This window comes from Spermophilus citellus (assembly GCF_964194105.1).
Source record: "Spermophilus citellus genome assembly, chromosome: 6".
Taxonomy (NCBI): Eukaryota; Metazoa; Chordata; class Mammalia; order Rodentia; family Sciuridae; genus Spermophilus; species Spermophilus citellus.
The window spans coordinates 112,945,057-112,967,175 of NC_138187.1; the positions used below are offsets into that span (position 1 = coordinate 112,945,057).

The 22,119-nt window shown below is 44.6% G+C and overlaps 1 protein-coding gene across 1 annotated transcript in view; it reads right to left on the minus strand.

The window, feature by feature from the left end:
- Positions 1 to 295: 295 nt before the first annotated feature.
- Positions 296 to 22,119, minus strand: part of CNIH3 (cornichon family AMPA receptor auxiliary protein 3) — a 112,328-nt gene continuing 90,504 nt past the window's right edge. Inside the window, exons 4-6 of the mRNA XM_081300313.1 lie at positions 10,933 to 11,045; positions 5,604 to 5,747; positions 296 to 1,684 (exon numbers count right to left, since the gene is read on the minus strand). Coding sequence (XP_081156439.1) covers positions 1,657 to 1,684; positions 5,604 to 5,747; positions 10,933 to 11,045 — 285 coding nt within the window. The 3' untranslated portion in view covers positions 296 to 1,656. The remainder of the gene's footprint in view (positions 1,685 to 5,603; positions 5,748 to 10,932; positions 11,046 to 22,119) is intronic.

Sequence of the window (22,119 nt, forward strand, 5' to 3'; positions counted from 1 at the left end):
AGCTGAGGCTTGTTTCTCTGGATGAGGATAATTCATCTTCTCAGGAACACAGCCATGCTGAGACCAAGCAGTCCTGAAGGTAATTGTTCCCTCCAATGGTTACCCAGCCAGGAGGAAGAGTATTGGCCAAGGGAAGTCTTCTTAAAAACTCCACCTCCGATTCTCCGGATTTTAGCCATTAGCCTCCCAGCAGAAGCCTGAATTTTGTTTTCTGTAGAATTTTTAGAAGCACAATGTCTGTTTGAAAATGTGCTTTTTCAACCTACCACTTTGCCAACCATATGGAGATAAGCCCCGCCCATGATGGGGTTGAAATGAATGAGTCAGTGAGGTGAGACACCCAAGTCGTGGCTGCATTTTAAACATAGCACACAACGCATTACACAAACACCATTCATAAACCTGACTCACAGGTTTCAGGCGGGAGCTGGGTACATGTATAAATAGCCTGTGTATGTTAAACAGTAGAAAAGCAAGGAAATTTGGGGAAGAGGGTCAAAATCACTGTGCCCAATTTAAACATCATAAAAATCTCAGCCTTGTCATTATTTACAACCCCCGCACACCTCCCACCAGGAAAAAAAAATGGAGAAAAAGCCAAGTGGAAAATTCTAAATAAGCTGATGTCCTCACGTTGAACTAAACAGTACAAATGATGCAGCATCATAAAATGAAGTTATAATTATGTTGTTTCACTTCCTGGCTGCCGGATGCCCACGGTACAGAGCAGCCACTCGACAGAATTTTCTGGGCTTGGAATTACTTTGGGATTTTTTTTTTTTTTTTTTTTTTTTTTTTTACAAAAAGGTAGCTTTGACTATTGTTGACCAATTGATTCGCATTAAATGACTCCAATGGTTTTTGGTGGCAGCGGAAGAATCCACCCTGGGATGGTGAAGGACTAACACCTTGAACGTGTGACAAATGTTTTAAAAATCCACTTCTCCCATATTCCCCCTCCATAGCTCACCCAGTGACACTGGACATAACTTATTGCCAATAGACTGCCCCAAGCCCCATTCATAAAGTTACTGCTCAGACTCTCACTAAGCGTGGTATGAAAATGGCATGTTGGCAGGCTCATGGCTGGTTACTGGCCAAGGCCAACCCTGCAGTCTTCCAGCCCCTGCCATTGAGGTGTGGCAACAATTAAGAAGATGTACAACAAGAGTCTTGGGCATGGCAAGGACATCCTGGAGACTTCCCATCGTCCCCCTGTCCTCGTAGACTCGGCCTTGACTCTGGGTCACTTTGTTCCTTAGTAGGCAGCCTCCAGCCTTCTGGCCTCATTCCCACCATCCGGGAACTCCATGTGAACTTGCAAGGTGCCATTCGATGAAGTAGATTCAGGAAGCAGCCAGCATCTCTCAGGAGAGGTTTAGTTTTTCATCACCTACTTCCAGGTACCCTGCTGCTCAACCTGGGCGGGGGATTTGAACGCCAAAGACGGAGATGCCCAGGACAATGACAGACACGCACAGTTAGCTCAGGCCCCCGCCGTTGTGTGGTTTCAGTTCCTTCCTGTTCAATCACTGCCTGCCAGGTCTCTTTCTCACATGTCCCCACTCTGGTTTCTCCTCCAGTCACCAGCAGAAGTGGACTTCTCAGCCTTGACCTCTCCCATCTCGGTCTCTGATGATGTGCATGGCCTTTAGGTTAAGAGCTCACTAAAGTGTAGATCATGCTGGATGCAAAAAGAAAAGGGCAAGCGGGTGTTAGCAGGAGCTTCCAAAAGACTGGTCCCCTCGGCTTCTCCATCCTTCCCGTCACTAGAGCATCTGGTCTACCCCCTACTGTGCCCCTTGGACTTCCCATAATGCTGAAATGAGCATTTGTTAGGACAACATACTGTGTCCCTTGGATAAAAGATGTGATTGCAATAAGTACCTATTATTATTCTCATGGGGGGGACTATTATGGTTCTTATTTCTTTTCCTGCAATTGCAGGGCAGGTCGCTGGGGGAGGCAGGGGGTACAGCAGATACTTTATGCCACCAGCTGCTGTCACATGTTTACATGATGGCTGTGTCCAGGGGCTCCCAGATGGTGATGCAAAATATGTTAGCACCACAGATCTCAAGTAAAGATCACCATCGCTACTATCAGCACCAGTGTGTGAACACAGCTCCCCGCCACCGCCACTGGGCATATGAACTATATGAATTCAACACTGGGTAACTCCCCGTCCCTCCTGTGTTAATGAACTCCAAACATTATGAGCATGGTTCCTAAGGTGGTGCTCCAACAGTACCAAGAGTGGAGGGGCATGCATCTTGTGCTCTTAGAAGAAACTTCAAGTTAATTCTGCAAGGCTACTGAATGATCCACACCAAAATAAAACACTTTTTGAATATTTACCAAAAAAGAAAATCACCGTTTCACATTACAGAAAGCAAACAGGATAGTCTAAGAAGCAAAACCCAGGCAAAGAAATGAAAAGGTTTCTTTCTAAACCTTTGCAGCTGTGAGGACAACGAGCTCTTCTGAGCAGCCCACGCTCCATCTTCCACGACATGATGGGCCTGCTGTTCACAGAGCACTGCTGGCCAGGGCTAGAGCAAGAGGGACTCACTCAAACCATATGGCTAGTGACACTAACTCCAAGTCTAGTCCTTTTTCCCTTATGACATTCCCTTGTGGATGTCTTTAATTCACTTCTACTCATCCTTTTATTCAATAGTGATTGAGCGCCTACTGCATGCCAGGCTTCATTCTCAGTGCAACCCTCGTCCCTGCCTCAAATAAACATGTAGCCAAGTTGCAATAACAAACAACAAGGTTTTAGTGAGCACCAACTATGTGCTGGACACTGATCAGGGCACTGCAGATTCAGAGGTGAACAAAACAGAAAAGTTCACTGCTATCAAGGGACAAGTTAGCCAGAAATAATGTAATTAGAGAGTGAGAGAAATAAACCTGAAAAGAGGCAGCCACCATCCAGAATAACTGGGCAGGAGGATGGTGCAGCTTAGGAAGATAATAGGGCCCTGTTATATTCTGGATTTCAAAAGCTCTTTCTATTGAGTGGGTTGACTATTTCTATGGAGTGACACTGAACTCACCAGCCACTATTAGCATCAGCCTCGTCTCTATCTCACACACCCACAAACATCTCCTGGCCCACAAGATAAACCGAGAAGGGATTGCCATATAGTTATATGCCATATAGCCATATTGTTAGCACTGTGGAGTGGAACAAGCTTGGGCCCTGGAGCCAGATGAACTGGTAACTATGAGCAGCCTCTTTGGACATGTTTCTTAACTTCTCTGGGGGCTCTCAGGAACCTCAAACTGTAAAATGCCAACCCCACCTTCACATGGTCCTCAGGGGCATTCACATGAGTCTCTAACCCAGTGCTGAGCTCAGAGGCAGCTCTGCACACATGTGCCCTTTCGTCCCTCTGACAGCAGCCCAGGCTGACAGTTCTGTGTCTTCTACCAGCTCTGGATTTAGGTTGGGAGCTCCTGAGGTGGGAGAAACAGGGTCTTCCAAGAGGCCCGAAGAGCTCCAAGAGGTCAGATTTCACAAAGAACATGGGCACACTCAGCCCACCACCCATGGGCCTGGTGGGGCAAGGTGGCATTATTTACAAGTTTGTTTGGAAACCAAGTAGTTAACATGAAGGCAGCTGGAGTGATGGACTCGAGGGCGGATCGTTAAGCAGAATGTCAGGAACATACTCAGTTACAGAATGATCACATCTACTGAAAGGCCCGGAAGCCACCAACAGCATCCTGCGCCACCCGCTCCCACCCCCACAGCCCAGCAGACACAGAGCAGCATTGCTTTCTGTCTGGGGATTCAGATGCTTCAGACTCCAGCCTTTACTGCGACAAAACAGAAATGAGGGCACTTGGCCTGACTCAGTCTCCTGGACTAGGGTGGATCCCAGGCTCAGGGGCAGGAGTCAGGGGAAGTACTAGCTTTGTTCTGCCGGTTTAAAAGAGGGACAAGGCCGTCTCTGGGGTCAGGCCACTCAGCCTATGACTCTGCAGAAGAGTGGTCTGCAGCCCCATGAATAAAGTAAGATTGGGTACATTCCAGAGAAAAGACCTAAGAAGGAGGTCACCTAAGAAACCACTAAGGTATGAAGTCCCTCAGGCCATGAGAGCTTTGTCCCCATGACAGGAACCAGCCTGAGTTGCTAAAAAGCTCAAACTTGAAGCCAGAAAGACTTGGGTGAATTGCCGGGCATCTCAGAAATCACCAGAGGCATTAAAAACCCCTAGGTTCCCTGCAAGTTGAAGCAGGAAACTGCATTGGGGTGAAACTCTGAGCCTGAAGCAACTCTTGACTCCAAGAAGAAAGTGCTAGAGGAACCCTGAATCCTGGAAGAAGCTGAGCCTGCAGACACGGGGGGTTGAGGGGGGGAGAAGGCCAACAAAGCAGACGCCCCAGGGGCAGTGCTCACCCTGAGGTATGCATTTGACCCCCACCACCTCCAGGGGCGCATTTAAAGTGCAGACACCTAGGCCTCTGAAAGTCTGACTTGTAAAACTAGGTCCAGAAATTTGCATTTTTAAGAAGGATGTTCTCTGTACTTCCCATCCATCATTGATAAAGACTTGTCTAGTGTTTCTCTAAAATAGGCAGTAAGTTAAGAGTTGAGGTTTGGCATCAGCCTGGGAATAGACTTCCCACTGTGACGCTATTAGCTGTAACCTTGGGGAATTATCTACCTTCTCAGAGCCAATGTCCCCCCCTTTTTTTTTTAATACAAGGATAGTATTTATCTCGTACAAAGCTCTTAGCTCAGAGCCCGGCTCATTTTTAAATGCTGGACAACACAGTCACTTCCCAGCCTACCACAGTCCAATCCAAACCCAGAGGTGTCTAAAGAGTCTAACAACCCCACTTCTCCTCTAATCAACTATCACCCTGTCTGGAAACGACACTGGGATGTTGGGGGATATCCATGGGTCCACAAGAGGTGGCAAGGTAACAGGAGAGAGGCCCCAAGATAACCACAAAGAGAAACAGGAAGGAGATGTTTCCAAAAAAGATACTCTGGGGTATCAAACCATAAGACAGTCTGTTTATAGCTACCTGCTTAGCTAGGACATTCTGAGTAAAGAGGTGAAAAGGTGAGATTCCCAACAGGGAGTTGCAAAGTCAGCAGAGTGGTGTTATATAATGTGGGAAAATTGTGAGCATAAGTATTTAATGACCCAATGTGCCACATTGCAGAGCATGACTGCCTCTGGGGGTTGCTCTTATGGTGCCCAAGAATCTTTAGAAACAGGCTGGGGGGAAAGGGTCTTGGGATGAGGCTATGCTCCTAGGGCCGCAGGTAACTTGATGGGTGGAGCGACAGTGTTCTGGGAAGGAGTGGCCAATGGCAATTCACCAACTATCTCCTGAAAGATGGTGGTAAAATGTGTTTAACTGTGGCCATAGGGGTGTGCACAGGACCTTCTGCCTCTTACTCCTTTATACAGAAGTCCTCGATCCTGAACTGGAGGCAGACACAACTGACCGTTACTCCCACCCTCATCAGCCAAGCCCCTGGAGGCAGCCTCCCAAAGGAGGTAGAAATTCCCTTGGGAAAATTCCCTTCCATTTTCTGCAAGAGTCAAATCCACCTGGAGGGGCAGAAACTCACCAGTAAAGGTAGTAGAAGAAGGAGAGGAGGTAGAAGGCCAGCTTACACCAGGCCTCCTTCTGACAGTAACTCAAGGTGTCTGCGTTCATGACCACCGGTGGGTCGTAGGCCAGCTCTGAACTATCTGCCGGACAGTGGAAATACCTGCAGGGGAAGAGGACATGGCATCATTGGCTCAGAGGCTCTGGGACTTCCAACATCACCTGGGTCAAGCCCTCCTGATCCAGGACTTCCCTCCCGTCATCCCTACCAGTCTTCTTCCTTCTGCCGGGCACCACTCAAGTGTGGCTCTGCCACCACCTTCCAGCAGGTGGTAAGTCCTTCAGTACTCGGATCCACTAGGATCCAAGTGACTTTCCCATGTACAATGACGCTCTGACGGAAAGAAAAAAAATATGTCACCTGGTGTCCTCTGGAAGTACTAAGAAGAGCTTCCTTTCAGTACAGACACAACTGTGGTAGAGGTAGGCCTCTGTGCCACTGTACCTACATTCTGCCTTAAAGTTCATTACTTTGGAACTGGTGATGTAGCTCTGTGGCAGAGAGCTTGCCTGGCATGCACAAGGTCCTGAATTTGATCCTCAGCACAGCAAATGATAATAACTAGTTTGAATTAAGTATTTCCCTCTATGCAAACCCTCAGAGGTAGAACTCTAAGAGGGACATCATATTCCCATTTGGATATAGAGTAACTTTTAGGTACTTCTTTTCTTGATAGAAAGACCCAAAGAGCAGAAAGAACATTCTACATCCATGGGGAAGCTGGAAGAGTAAAAGAGCTATGGGTGGAGGAGAAAGATCCCAGCAGGCTGTCTGCTTCATAAGCCCCAAATCCACACAAGCGTCACACCAGTGGCCAAGGCCAGGGAGGAGAGCACCCCCTGGATTAGCTGCCCTCAGGACCTGACCTTTAGCCCCTACCAGGACACTGGCTGCACCACCTCAGCCCAAGAACACAGGGCAGCTGAATTCACCCAGCAGGCTGCTTTTCATTCCTCTGGAAAAGGAATCCTGGGAGGAGGCAGGAATGAGAATTCATGGCTCCTTCTAGGTTCTGGGACAGGCCAGTGGTTCTCGATCCTGAGGAAGGACCAGGTGACCCATCCTAGTGGTTCTGAAGACCATCCCTATAACACAGCAACTTGCAGACCTGGCGTCTCAGTTCCCTTTTCCTTCCCCTTCAAAGAATTGCACTGACGGGATCTGTCACCGACATTATGCAGAGAGGACATCACAAGCCAGATTCAATGATACCTGCCAGATTATAGCCCTCTTTCCGGGAGGAAATTTCAAAACCTATTTGCTTTCACTGTGGCTTTGTTCCCAGGTGACCTCATTAAGTGGAGGCAGAGGGACAGGGTGACCAAATGTTTTGGTGGAAAGAACCAGGGTTCTGTTTCCTGGTCACCAGAATTATCTTCCTTAGGTCAGTCATTAACCTGTCTTGGCCTTAACTTCTCATCTATAAAACGGGGATGAAATTGCCCACCTCAAAGGACAGTTGTGATGATTGTGTGAAGTGATGTATGCAAATAACCTGCAAAAAGAATGGGCACTGAATCAGTGGCAGACAGCTCTACTTTTACTGAAACAAATTGAGAGTGAGAGCAGAGGGACTTTTAATGGCATGAGAAACATCCCTGACGTGGGTCTGTTGGAAAAGGAAAATCAGGTGTTCAAGGACTCTGATGTTTTGCTCGTTTGTTTTTGGTACTGAGGATTGATCCCAGGGGTGCTTTACCCCTGAGCCACATCCCTAGCCCTTTTCATTTTTTATTTTGAGACAGGGTCTCACTAAGTCACTTAGGGCCTCACTAAGTTCCTGAGGATGTCCTCAAACTTACAATCCTCCTGCTTCAGCCTCCCAAGTGGCTGGGATTACAAGTGTGCACCACCATACATGGCAAAGTCTCTGGTTTTTAAGGAATTCTTTATTCTCATTCTTTTTTTATTTTTTTCTTTCATGTTTGGGCACTTACTAATTGTGTTAGTAACAGTGTATAGTATATAGGATCTTATAGCTAGATCCTATCAGGGATCCAATAAAGTAAGTCAAGGTCCCTACTGGCAAGACTACATACTCTTCCTCTATGGATGCACAGATTCTGAGCCTAGGGGCACTGGTACTTTCCATTTTCTTCCATTTAGAGCAGTCCCAGCCCTAAGAACAGTACAACAATCAAATTCTCACACATTGATCACATTTTTTTTTCTCTTTGGTGGTGCTGGGGACCAAACCCAGGGCCTCAAGCATGGTAAGCACGTGCAGTATGAGCTACATCCCCACCCCATGACCACACTTTTGATACCCTCCATTGACAGCTCCCAACTTAAAGGACCTCAGGATAAACTTCCTTTAGGGGGAGAAGAGACAGCCCCTTGGGCCACAAGTGAGGTAGCAAGGAAGTGGACTGAGATTCACACCATGGAGAGATGGAACCATGGTCCTGCCAGGCACAGGGTAAGTGACCCTGGGCAGCTGACTCACCCTGATGAGTCTCTGTGTTCCCACATATGATGCAGGGAGAACTACACCCACCTCAGTCAGCTGTTGCAGATATTGATCCAGGTAAAAGGTGGTAAAAGGTGTAATTACATTACAACACTGTAATTATTCTATTTGGCTACTCTCTGTGTTCTGTGTTCTCTCTTTAACAAATTGCTTTTACTTAACCCCAAAGAGTCATGTATTGAAGGCTTGGCCCCCAACTTGGTATTATTGGAGGTGGTAGAACCATTAAGAAGTTGGGGCTGAGTGGGAGGTCTTAGGTCACTGGGGTTGTGCTCTCAAGGAGAATTATGGGACACCAGTCTCCTTCTCTGTCTGTCTGTCTGTCTGTCTGTCTGTCTCTGTGTGTGTGTGTGTGTGTGTCTGTGTGTGTGTGTGTGTGTATCTCTATGTCCCTCCTCCTCCTCTCTCTTTCTCTCTTTTCCCAGTTGCCAAAAGGTGAGCAGCTTCCTCTGCTAAGTGTTCCTGCCCTGATGTATTGTCTCACCACAACCCAAAGGCAATGGGACCAATCAAGTACAAACTGAAACCCCCAAAACTATGAGCCAAAATAAGCCTTTTTTCCTTTCTAAGGTGATAAATACAGGTATTTTGTTACAGTAACAGAAAGCTGACTGACACAATGTACAACTTCTCTATGTAACCAAGTCACTTTCCTTTCCTCCCTAAACCTTTGATTTCTTATTCTTTGTGTTTGATCAATGGCATCATCATCCTCCCAGCCTCCCAGCCTCCCAGCTTAGAAGGTCCCTCTCACCCCACTCCTTTACTCAGTTACTGGCCAAGTCCTGCCCAGTTTACCCACAGGTATTCTCCTGTTCTCTCATTATTTCAACTTCTACTCCAAGGGTCAGATCTTCTTCATCTGGAATTTCACTATGACCCTGAAATTAATTTTCATCCTCAATATTTCACTTTCTAGCTCATTACTTCTTTGCACTTCTTACCAGGGCTACCCTCCTAAAACTCAGATCAGGAAATACCATTTTCCTCCACCAAAGCCTCTTTTAGCTTTCCCTTTCTTAGAAAATAAATTACCTCCAACTTTTTCATCAAATCTTCTCAGGCACCCCACATAAGATTCCCAGCCTGTTTGTCAATTGCATCTCTTCTTTTTTTTTTTTTTTTTTAAAGAGAGAGTGGGGGACAGAGAGAGAGAGAGAGAGAGAGAGAATTTTTAATATTTATTTATTTTTTCTTAGTTCTCGGTGGACACATCTTTGTTGGTATGTGGTGCTGAGGATCGAACCCAGGCCGCACGCACGCCAGGCGAGCGCGCTACCACTTGAGCCACATCCCCAGCCCAATTGCATCTCTTCTTACCCCCTCCAAGAACCCTACATCCAACCACACCAAGCAAATGCTGGTCCCCAAACACACAAGTGCTCTCTTACTTCTGGGCCTTTGCAAATGCTTTCCAGATTTTCCAGTGTCACTCTTCAGTCTAATTTAAGTGTTTCTTTCTCTACTCTCCTATAGATATTCATCATATGTCTGTTAAGAGTATATTTTCAGGCTAGGGATGTAGCTCAGTGGTAGAGTCTTGCCTAGCACACAAGAGGCATTGAGTTCTATCCTCAGCATCAAAATAAATACAAATACAAATAAATAAAATAAGACAAATCATGTCCATCTACATCTTAAAAAGAAAGAAAGTCAGAAAGAGAAAGAAAAGAATGTACTTTCCTCTGCCCTAGGATATATACCTTGAGAGTAGGGGTTATATTTTAAACTCATCTTGGAATCCTCCACAATGCCTAACAAGTAGTATGTGTCCTGGACATTTACTAAATGAAAGAGTGAAATGCTCCTGATGTGACAAAATAAAAACTAAATGAAGATTAAGTATTTCATGGTCAACTAATGATGGTTTGGGCGTCCAGAGCTCTGGGAGCAAGAAGTCCAGAGGGCAATTTATCTGCACAATTACCTTCTCTTCCATTTTTTAAATTCTCTCGTCCATGCTTCCTATATCCATATGGTAGCTATATTTTACAAAAAGCCCAAATCACATGATTTGACACATGGCTTTAGTAAGGAAAAGAATATGTGAGATCAGAACTGTCCCAGAAAATTTGGCCCATCTGGTAGGTGCTTTTTTTAATTAAGATATGACTTACATACCATAAAATTCACCCTTTTAAAGTGCACAAGTCAGTGGGTTACAGTGTGTTAGAGAGTTGTGTACCATTACCACTAATTTCAGAGCATTTTCATCATCCTAAAAAGAAAATTCTAAACCCATTAGTGGTCACTTCCCATTCCTGCTCCCATCCAGCCCTGGGAAGCCACTAATTTGCTTTCTGTCTCCATAGATTTGAGTATTCTGGACCTTTCAAATAAATGGAATCATAATGTGTGCCCATTTGTATCTGGCTTCTTTCCATTTATATTTTCTTTAAGATTCATCCATGTTGTAGCATTTATCAATATTTCATTTCTTTCTACTGTCAAATTATATTCCATCGCATGGATATATCACAGTTTGTTTATCCATTTACCAGCCAATGAGCACGTGGGTTGTTTCCTTTTTTTTTTTTTTTTTTTTTTTTTGGCTATTGTGAAGAACACTGAAGCCATTTTTAATACTGACCTATAAGAGCTGGGGTTGTGATCAATGGAGCCAATAAAAAGGACCTTCCCTTATATGGTCTTGCGGCCTAAGAGCAGTTTGGGAAAGGGAAATTGGAGAGGGAGTCCCCCAAAGGAAGGGATGAAGGGATGGCACTAAGTGGCTGATCTATTCGTGGGACACTGTCATTTGAGAGCAGGCTATTTGGGCAGAAAAGAGGAGGATGGGCCAGCCTCTGACAGACTTACCTCCAGAAGTGATAGAACAGTAGAGGGACATTCAGCCCCAGGGTGAGCCACTCCTGGGCACACAGGAACATGATGCAGAAGAGGCTGTGGATGGAGTACTCTGGCAGCACCAGCTGAAGAGGAAGCAGAGACACAGGCCTGGGTCAGAGAGAGGAAAAGCGGATCCAATTCCCCCAGCAAGTGATTCTGCCTGGACACTGCCCACTTACACCCTGGTAACACCACACCCTCCCTGCAGCAGCCTGGAGTCACGGCCCCAGGATGGTCACCATTTATGGGAAGTTCTCCATGTTTTACATTCAATTGCAAATGGACTCAGGCCCTCTACACTTGCTCCTGCGAGTCACTGACCCCTTTGAAGAATGGAGCAGGCGATCCAGCAGTGTGATATCTGAAGCAAGGCAGGACCAAGGACAAAAGTCCTAGGGCTCCTACTGATCCTCTAACTGCCTTGTTCTTGTTTTTCTAGCCTCTGTGCATCCTTTTCTAGTATCTTTTTCAAATACAGGAAGGCCCAGAAAAAAAAATTGAGAAATAGCATTTGGCTTGATGATAAATAAGAATCCAAGAGAAAAATCAAGGAACAGTGATAAAGAGGGATAGTGCAACCTTGGGATCAAGGGACAAGGGAAAAGAAACCAGCCCAGACCAAGAAGAGCCAGATGGAGGGAGCCATCAGCAGGAAGATGAAGCTCCCCCACTCCCAATCCAGCCACACAGGGTAAAAAGAGCTTAAAATAATTATGAACCCTCTGAAGAGTGCTCACATTTTACCAGAAATGAAAGCTGTAAGCTAAAGGGTGATTGCAAGGGAGAAATTTGGTGTCTAAGACAGTATTAAGGGGAAGTCTACAACTATGCAAAAATACATCATCTTACCCAGACATGTGGGGAGAATTTATATATATGTATGTATGTGTGTGTGTCTATATATATGTGAATATAATATAAACATACATTTTATATAAAAATATATACACTTTATATAAATAATTTTATATTTTATAAAATATAAAATGTTATATTTATAAAATTTTTAATAAAAATTTTTATTAAAAAATTTATATATTACAATTTGTTTTGTTTACATATATAATTTATTTATATAATATAAATTATGTTTATGGTATATAATACAGAGACTATAAATTACATGATATTATATCTAATATATAAATTGTTATTTATATTATATATTACACAGTTGGTCCTCCATATCCATGGATTCAGCCAACCAAGACTGAAAATATTTGAAAAAAAATGTTGCCTCTGTATTAAACATGTACGTTTTTCTTGTCACTATTCCCTAAACAATACCACCTAATAACTATTTACTTAGCGTTTACATTATATTCAATATTACAAATATCTAATACAAACAAATCTAGAGATGATTTAAAGTCTATGGGAGGATGTCATAGGTTATGTGCAAATACTATGCCATTTTCTATAAGGGACTTGAGCATCTGTGGATTTTGGTCTTCACAGGGGATCATATATCCAACCCCCCACAGATATCAAGGAACAACTGTATCATATTATGTGTGTTGGGGGGTCCTCAGCATCTTATATTTAGTTCATTATGAATGTTTTGGTCTTCCTATCAATATCTTTCTGTCCTTCAAGGCCCAACTCAAATTCCACTTTCAAAATAAAGTTCTGCTCACCCTATCCTGTACCTCTTAGCCCCTCCACATGCTTTCTGACCCTCTCTTAGGGCAACTTTCCACTATCTATCCATACTGAGCCATTATCCTCCTCTTTCTAATGCGCATAGATATACTACAGTTCTCTGTAAGCTGACTGGGTCAAAGTCTATACTTTTCTTATCTCCTTTTGCAAAGTGCTTTGCACAATGCCTGACACTTAGAGACTTTACAAATATTTGATAAAATGAACAGAACTAACTAAATGTGTGCATTTGCCAAAGGTTAGCTGGCAGTGGAAATACGGCTTGTGTTCACAAACCAAGACTTCTGGGGTCAGGGGACTGTCCATTGTAGGTACAGAACATGGCTTTGGTCTTTCATTTTAGGCAGATGAGCTAACTGCACCATATGGCAGATACAGAGGGAGAAACACATATGCACACATTAAAAATAAATACATGTACGGGTACACGTGTAAGAAATGCATTTTGTAACTAAAGGGCATCTTCTTTATTTTCAAAGTCTGATATAGAATGAATTGCATTTGCTTAGATTTGCATCTGCCTTAGATTTGCCAGACAGTAATCTTGGAATCAAAGCATAAGAGCCATCATTCAAGAGGTTGTTGACCCTTGATGGGTAAACCAGGCATAGTCTGCCCCTATGAGTCTCAGCCACCTAGTGGGAGGTCTCTGTCATTTCTCTTGGAGGACCTCAAAGCTGCACTTACCAACTCCATCTGCACTGGGCCAGGGCACCACCCTGCCGCTGGCTTTCTCTTTTGAATGTATCAGCACAGGGCAGGAGGGGTGGGTAATGGCCGTCAGTTCTGCTATGCCTACCTCTACATTTTTTAATCATCACTTTCAACCACTTATACCAAGGTAATTAACACATTTAGAGACAGCCACCCTGGGTCCAAATCATCCATTATAGCTCCATCCCCAACTCTAATGCCAATGACAAATCTCTGTCTGATTACAGTTTGGATTTCAGGCTCCACTATTAATCACCGCCGTTGCTTCTCTCTCCAGGGCTTGATTTATAGTGGAAGTAGCAACCTTCAAAGCAGGGAGGATTCGTCACTGTCCCTATGGAGAGGAAAACTACTTAATAGAGGCCAGCTGGTCTCAGAGGTCTCCAGTCTTTTGAGGGCTGAGGGGGGAAATGCTTAAAAATTATCCTATTCTGATGGCTTCTCCCAATTGCCTTCCACTATCTGGAACTCTGTACAGGATCCTCACAAGTGGGACAGGTGCCTCTCATTAATCTAGGGACACTTCTAGGAGTGACTATGTCCTTAACATACACATACTTTGTCTTTCCTATGTCCCTAGGCATTCCTTGTCACAATGGAGTGAACAATGTAGGGAAGTTATTCCTTCTAGACCAAATGGAAATCAGCCAGGCCACTCGCACAAGACTTGAATCATGGCTGTCGCTGTACCTGCCACTCACTCCCAGCATTCGGAGCATAGGAAGAAGGCAATTCCAGCCCCTGGATGTTAGGTGGGGCCTCTAGACTTTGAGCAGAAGAGATGAGAAGGCTAGAGGATTTAAAGACCCCTACAAAATGCTCCAGAGCCTCTTTCTTTCCACTCAGACAAGTCAAAAGCATTTAGCATGGTGGGCACTTCATCATCTTGAAACCCTAAGTAGGAGAAAGGCCCCCAGGCAACTTGTGATAGACTTGGAACATGAGAGAGGAACTTGTTGTTTTAAGCTATTGAGTTGAGTGTTGTTTCTTACCATGGCATAATTGAATCTATCTTGTCTGATACGCTCAGTAAGCTCCAGAAGGAGGAATCAATGGGAAAAGCAGTTGTGTTCTTCCTTCTTTGTCCTCCTCCTGACCGTCCATCCAGCCTTTTCTTTAACAAGCATCAAGGCTGGTGTGACACACTTCCCTGTCACTGCCACCAGGCAGACACAATGCTTATTCATTTGTGTGGGAAGTTAGACTGGGAAGCCCCTCCCAAGTCTAAGAGTGCCTACCTAAATCTACCAGGCCACAGAGAGAGGTTGATTGAATCACTGACCACAGCCCCATGACCCTGCATCGTTCCTCAGCACTGGAATACATTGTTTTTTTCATAAGAGAAATGGTTGAATGGTGCCAATCTCTCTCTTTCATTTACCAAATGGTAAAGGAGAAAACATTTCATGCAGGCCATGGAATCCCTGTGTCGTGCTATGCCCTGCTTTCTATAGTCAAAATAACTAAATAAGTGGCCTCCATGTAGGTATTGTGGGATTGCTGAAAAGGCTACGATTCATTCCAGCCAAGGGGATCATGGAAGATGTTTTATAATCAAGGCAGAATCAAGGGACGTTGGAAAGGATGAGTAGAACCTAATTGTGTGTGAAAACTGGAGGTCAGCTGTCTAGAAGAGAAACAATGGGAATGAGAAACAGACAGAAGTCACTGGCCCGGGGATGCCACCTAAAGGGACACTTATTTAATGGCATGTAGGCCAGGCCTGATACCAGGTAAGAAGTGGATCAATGCAAATTCTGTTCCACTGCTCCTGGCCACCGGCCCGGATTCTAGTAGTCAATTTCCATTTGCCGGCCAACATTTCCACAGGGAAACTCCCCACCAGCTTTGTGCTGGATTCTCGAGCTCCTCCCAGGAGCTGCAAACGTCATGGCATAAATTTTCAATTTCATTAAAAACCATCTTTCCTATTAGTCTCCACCTGAGTCCATTTTCAAATCTTGTCATTGCTTCTTCACAGCCATAGGCATTTTTCCTCCTTTTTTCTTTCTTTCTTTTTTTTTTTAAATATATGACAGCGGAATGCGTTACAATTCTTATTACACTTTTTCATATCTCTGGTTGTATACAAAGTATATTCACACAATTTGTGTCTTCATACATGTATTTTGGATAATAATGATCATCACATTCCACCATCATTAATCACCCCCTGCCCCCTGCTTTCCCCTCCAACCCCTCTGCCCTATCTAAAGTTCATCTATTCCTCCCATGCTCCCGCTCCCTATCCCATTATGAATCAGCCTCCTTATATCAAAGAAAATATTCAACATTTGGTTATTTGGGATGGCTAACTTCATTTAGCATTATCTTCTCTAACTCCATCTATTTACCTGCAAATGCCATGATTTTATTCTCTTTTATTGCTGAATAATGTTCCATTGTGTATATATGCCACATTATTTTCATCTGTTCACCTACTGAAGGGCATCTAGGTTGGTTCCACAGTTTAGCTATCGTGAATTGTGCTGCTATAAACATTGATGTGGCTGTGTCTCTGTAGCATGCTGTTTTTAATCTGTGAGGTAAATAGAGAGCCTATGTCTTGGGAGCAAATTTTTACCCCTCACACATCAGATAGAGCACTAATCTCTAGGGTATATAAAGAACTCAAAAAGTTAAACATCAAAAAAAAAAAAAAACACACACAAATAACCCAATCAATAAATGGGCCAAGGACCTGAACAGACACTTTTCAGTTGATAATATACAATCAATCAACAAATATATGAAAAAATGTTCATCATCGCTAGCAATTAGAGAAATGCAGATCAAAATCACTCTAAGATTTCATCTCACTCCAGTTAGAATGGCAGCTATTATGAAGACAAACAACAATAAGTGTTAGTGAGGATGTGGGAGAAAAGGTACACTCATACACTGCTGGTGGGACTGCAAATTGGTGTAGCCAATATGGAGAAGCAGTGTGGAGATTTCTTGGAAAATTGAAAATGAAACCACCATTTGACCCAGCTCTCCTCCCTTTTTATTTCTACTGCCCCCTGCTGCCCTCTTCTAGCAGGTGCCTACCCCTGTTCCCCTGCTCCCTCTGTTCAACTCGGCAGCCACCTCCTTTCCCTTGTATCTGCCATGCTAGCTCAGCTCTGAGCCTTCATCCACAACTTTGATTTTCCAAGAACTTTTAAAATTCATTTTTAACAAGGAATTCAAACTTATTTTATTTATGTTCAAAATATTTTTATTTCTGGTTATGAACTTCTCATTCATTCATGTATCTGTTACCAAGGAAAAACCTAAATAAACCTTCTAGCTTAGCTTGCTCTTAATTGACTTTTTCATAAGACTTTTTCATAATTAGCGATTTTTCAAAATCACTAATTTTGGAGGTCACACAGCTGAATGATACATTATTAGTTTCTCACTAGCGTTGCTGTAGATAAGACCTCTGATGTGTAGGATATGATAACGGTTGCCTAGGTTACTCTTCGGGGACCTGAAGGCCGCTTCTGCTGAAATACTGACTCTTAGGCCTACAGATGTCCAATGGGTACAGATGGAAAACACTTAGCATCTCTGTCTTTATCTTGTGTCTGTCCTTTGTTGCCTTGACCTTAAGGTCATATTCTACTAAGTTCTGCCTATAGACCTGTCCAACACTTGAGAAATGTTTTGTCTAAAACTATAATATAAGGTTAACTTGCTCTAGACTTGCCTAATCTCTTTCTCCCTCTGCCTTTTCAAGACTAACAACACCTATCAGCTTCCATGACCAGAAACACTAGGACCACAAAAGGAGTGAAAAGAGATGGCACCAAGTTCCTGGAAGATACACACCTATTTCTAAAATGAACACAAATATTCCTCACCTTTATTAAGCTGCTTCTCTCCCCCATTATTCCCATCCTATACCAGAGTTAAGAAGTTGATTGTGAGTGAAGCTAATTCTCCTGCATTCTTTGGCCACAGAATAAGGCCTTTCTTTCTCCCCAGCACTTGTCTCTGGGACATTGGTTTTCCAATGGAATGAGACCCCAGACCTGGGTCTGGTAACATATCCAATCATTTACTCCCCGCCCCACCTTCAATACTGGGGATGGAACCCAGGGGTGCTTAACCACTGCTTCACACCCTGAGCCCTTTTTAAAATATTTTACTTAGAGATGGGGTCTCCATAAGTTGCTTAGGGCCTTGCTAAGTTGCTGAGGCTGGCTTTGAACTTGTGAACCTTCCTGCCTCAGCCTCCTGAGCTGCTGGGATTACAGGCATGCACCACTGCGCCCGGCTCCTTCTTTATCCCACAAATAATTTGCAACTGATGGGCAACCTTTATATTCCGTGGGAGAATAATATAATGATATGATAACTTCAGTCTTATTTTCAGTGCTATGGAACAGAGGGGCATCAGGAATAGGAAGAGATTCTTCTTAGTGAAATTGAAGCAAAGGAATGATGCATCCTGGGAGAGAAAGGGGACTCCTTAGGGAGGAGGCCAGCATCCCGGAAGACAGGATTTCTGAGGACCTGAGCATATCTGGGACCAAACACAATAAGCACCACAGCCACCCGCGGCACAGGGAAGATCCCGGGGCTGAGGTTAGCTTGGAGAGAGTGGAAGCTCTGAGGCTGGGTCTCCGCCCATCTCTGAATCGACCCTTTCAACTCAGACAACAAGCTTTTCAGCCGTAATCACACTGGGCTGAAATGATGAGCACAATTTCTCAAAGCACTATGTAAATCCCTGCCAGTTACATAAGGAGGGACTATGTGATACTGAGATCAGTTATCCACGCTGAGCCATATTGTCCTCATCTGTAAAATGCCACACCTACCAGTGAGGGACCCAGGCTCTACTATGAATGACATTGTTCTCAAAGGTGAGAGCATGGAGCACAGAAGAAACCACTCCTGTGACAAGTGTTACTATTGTGAATAATCATATGCCAGTGAATTGTCATTCCCAGGGAGATAGACAGCTCGTCCTTCTTAGCCTGAAAGTCAGTGGAATGGCCCTGAGCCAAACTTGCCTGCCCAGTTCTTTTTTCTTTTTTTTTCTTCCAATATCTTTATTTTATTTTTATGTGGTGCTGAGGATCAAACCCGGTGCCTCACGCATGGTAGACGAGCGCTCTACCTCTGAGCCTCAACCCCAGCCCCTGGCTTCCTAGTTCTTGATCTAGTCTCCTCTGTTCCTCTTGGACTGACACAGCTTTCAGCATCCCCAACTGGAAAGAGAAACCAGGGCTGCTCAGCAGACTTTCCTGCCAGCCCACAACACCCTACTTTCAACAACAGTAATCCAGTCCCCTGTGTATCACCTAAGGTTTCCCAGCCTCCATGCCAGTGAGCATGAAGAAAAAGGAAAGGATAATGTTTCTTTTATTGGACTCCCAAGCCCACACTAAGCTGACCTTAAAACAGAGAATCCCTCCTGGGACCAGCAAGATGAAGGAGATGAAGACAATTTTCTCATAAATGTGCAGCCAGCAGATGTATTATTTGTTCTCCAATGCACAATAATGTCCACCAACATACAGTCAGCCCCTGGTCAATTTGCCTCAGAATGAGGGGACAGCAGGAAGAAGGGTACTGTAGTTTGGATCTTGAATGTCCCCTAGAGGCCCATGTCTTAAAAGGCTTGGTTCCCCAGGTGCTATACTGGGAGGGAGTGGGACCTTTAAGAGGTGGGGCCTAGTGGGAGGTCTTTAGGTCACTGAGGGTGAGCCTTTGAAGGGAAATGTGGGACTTCTGGCCACTTCTTCAATCTTGTTTTTGCTTCCTGGAGATGAGGTGAACCGCTTTTCTCTGCCACATACTTCTGTTGTGATGTCCTGCCTTGCCACAGGTACAAAGCAATAGGGCCAATCAAGCATGGACTGGAACCTCCAAAACTGTGGGCCAAAATAAACCTTTCCTCCCTATCTGTTGATTATCTCAGGTGTTGTATTATAGCGACAGAAAGCTGACTAACACAGAGAGGCAAAGGAAGACTTGGGAAACTATGATTTTACTAAACAATAAGACCACAAAAAAGTATATCTGAGCACTGTCAGGAAACCTCAGCTTGAGGCCTTCTGAGTTACTCCAAGGAGGCTACTTTCTATTGAATTACTCCAGGTGAAGACTGCCACAGGATGCTTCACTATGGGCTTCTGGACCTTCAGGAAGGACAGCCCAGCCCCTTAGGCCCTACCTCATTAGAGATCAGCATGCCAATCTCGGGGGCATAAAGGGCACAAAGCAGGAAAACCTCAGCCAGAACCCAGGCTTGGAGTGACTTGAATGTTCCCTATTTCAAGGTGCTGGCATGCTAAATTTTTTGACCTCCTGGAATTTTGCACCAACATTTATCAAATATTGTAAGTGGTAAGCCAATGACTCTGATACAAAAGCAATTTAGCACAGAATCACCTAATCTAGAATTATCATTTTTAAGGTCTCCATAAAACTAATATGACACCTGCCAATTTTATGTAAAACCAAAACTTAAATGTGGCTCAGAGTCAGCAGCTCTCTTAAATGTCTGAAACAAGTATTGCTTTGATCTTGACCACCCATGGTCATAAGGACACCATCGTAGCTGACTCTAGGGGATCAGGCCAGTCTTCAAGAGAAGCCGATAATCTTCCAGTGATTTGGTTAAAAAATAAAATTGAAACAGAGATTACAGACCAAAGGTTGGAGAAATAAACCAAGCAAACACATCCTTTTTGAAGACGTTGGATCCCAGGTCTCATCCCCAACTGTCCAGCAGGGTTATGTGGCATCTCCCTCATTGTGACAGACCTGTGTACTTGGAGCCCTGCATATTACTGCTTGGGGGGACTTGAGTCTAGGTGGAGAGCATTTACAATCAATGATCATTGAAGCTGGCTCCCTGTTCTCCCCACCGTCATTGTGTGGGAGGACACTCAGGAGGCTCCTTGGGGCCAGTGGTCTTTAGTCTTGGAAGGTTAGCTTTGGCATCTTCCGGGATTAGAGGCAAAGCTCTGGGGCATCTTCTACCTCCAGAATTCCCTCTTCAGTTTATTCTGCCAATTCGCCACAAGCTACCTCTCCCTTCACCCTCCTCAAGTTCCTTCCACTGACTCTGGCCTTCCTGGTGTCTCAATGAACATTGTCTAGATCTGACAGGTGACTGGTTCCTTTTAGGACCAAACCTTCGGGTGCTGGCCTCACCCTGCCTACTCCTCTCAGCCTGCCTTTTATAATTATTTTCATGCACCAACAAGAGTCACTTGAATTTCAAAAGCCTCTCTGCCAGTTTCCTCACATACTTGTTAAATTACTGAACTACCTAAAAGCCCACTCAGGGAGGAGAAGGGAATTAAAGCACTCTCTCAAATAATGCCATATTTTTAAAGGGACAAAATTCTCCTACAACTTGCTGGCAATTGAGAGACAGCTGAAGTTAACACTTGTAGCTACCCACTCCTTTTCTTCTTTTCTTTAAGCCAGGGATAATGGGAGTAGGAATCATGTTCAGAATAGAGGGGTTCATGAGGCAAGGGTTCAGACTATTGGAGAGACACTAACCAGAGAAGAAATGTTCCAGAACGCAGAGGGCAACAGGGTTAAGGGCTTAACAAGCCTCGTTCCAGTGGTAAAGAGCCCCACTTATGAACCCCTTCAGGAAATATTTATGATAAGCACTTACCAGGTAGTGAATTCAAAGAAGTCCAGCTAGGGAGGATTGCAGTGTGGATAAAGCATGTGCCAACAGGGTCTATAAACAACAACAGAGAGCCAAGGACTAACAGGAGGCCCTTCAGCAACACTGTGCAGGAGGAAAGGGGAGTAGAAACCACTGACCGGGACTGAGGCAAGGGAGGAGGGCTCCTTGGAGGAGCAGGCCTCTGAGTGAGGCTCCCAGGACGAGTTGTCTTACGGAAGGCAGGATGTGGACACAAAGGGGCACTCCCAATGGCCACTCGGTGTTGTCCTTTCATTGAGGGTATGAGACAGTCACTTCTTTCTTAATGTCCTGGAAAGAAACTCGTCTTCCCATCACTTGGGCTGTTCCTTACTAATCTTCCACAGAAATGACATGGAGACTGGAAACCCCTCACCCCAGGCTCTTTTAAAACCAGGGTGACTTCCAGAGAACATCTTGATGATGTCACCTAACCAGGATGACCCTGGTGACAGGACGGAAGCCAAGGGCAGAAACAAGTCCTCCTCTGCCTTTGGTTACTTAGCATGGAGTCGATGACTATGTCTAGACATTGGGCTCCCCCCACCCACAGATTACTAGTGAATTGAGGAACAGCTGCTAGTGCTACCCTCCCCCAAATGACCCACCCATGGTGGCCCGAGGCCACACCTTCTTAATTTGCTGCCCTCCTAGTCTTGTGTTTTCCATGTGAGGCTTCTGTTGCCAGCCTCTTATGTAAGAAAAACCTGCTGTTTACCCCTTCTTTCCTTCCTTCCTTCCTTCCTTTTATTGGTACTGGAGATGGAACCCAGGGGCACTTTACCACTGAACGATGTGAGAACTAGAAAGTTCAGTGGTCCATTTTCAGAATATAGTATTTAGCCTTCATTGGGACATTAGATCCAATTGTAGCCATTTTAACTAAAATTAGCTAATTGCATAGATTGTAAGCCTGAGCTCCTCCTATCAGGGCCAGGGGAGCACTGCATTCAGGATAAAAGTAGGACAACTGCCCACCCAGGCACCCTTGCTGGGCAGGTTCTAGAGCACGCCCTTCTAGCAGAAATCAAGTCTGCCTTGCCCACCCACTTCTGAGCACATTGTTCAATTTCTTGCAGCACCCCGGGATTTCCAACAACTACATCCTC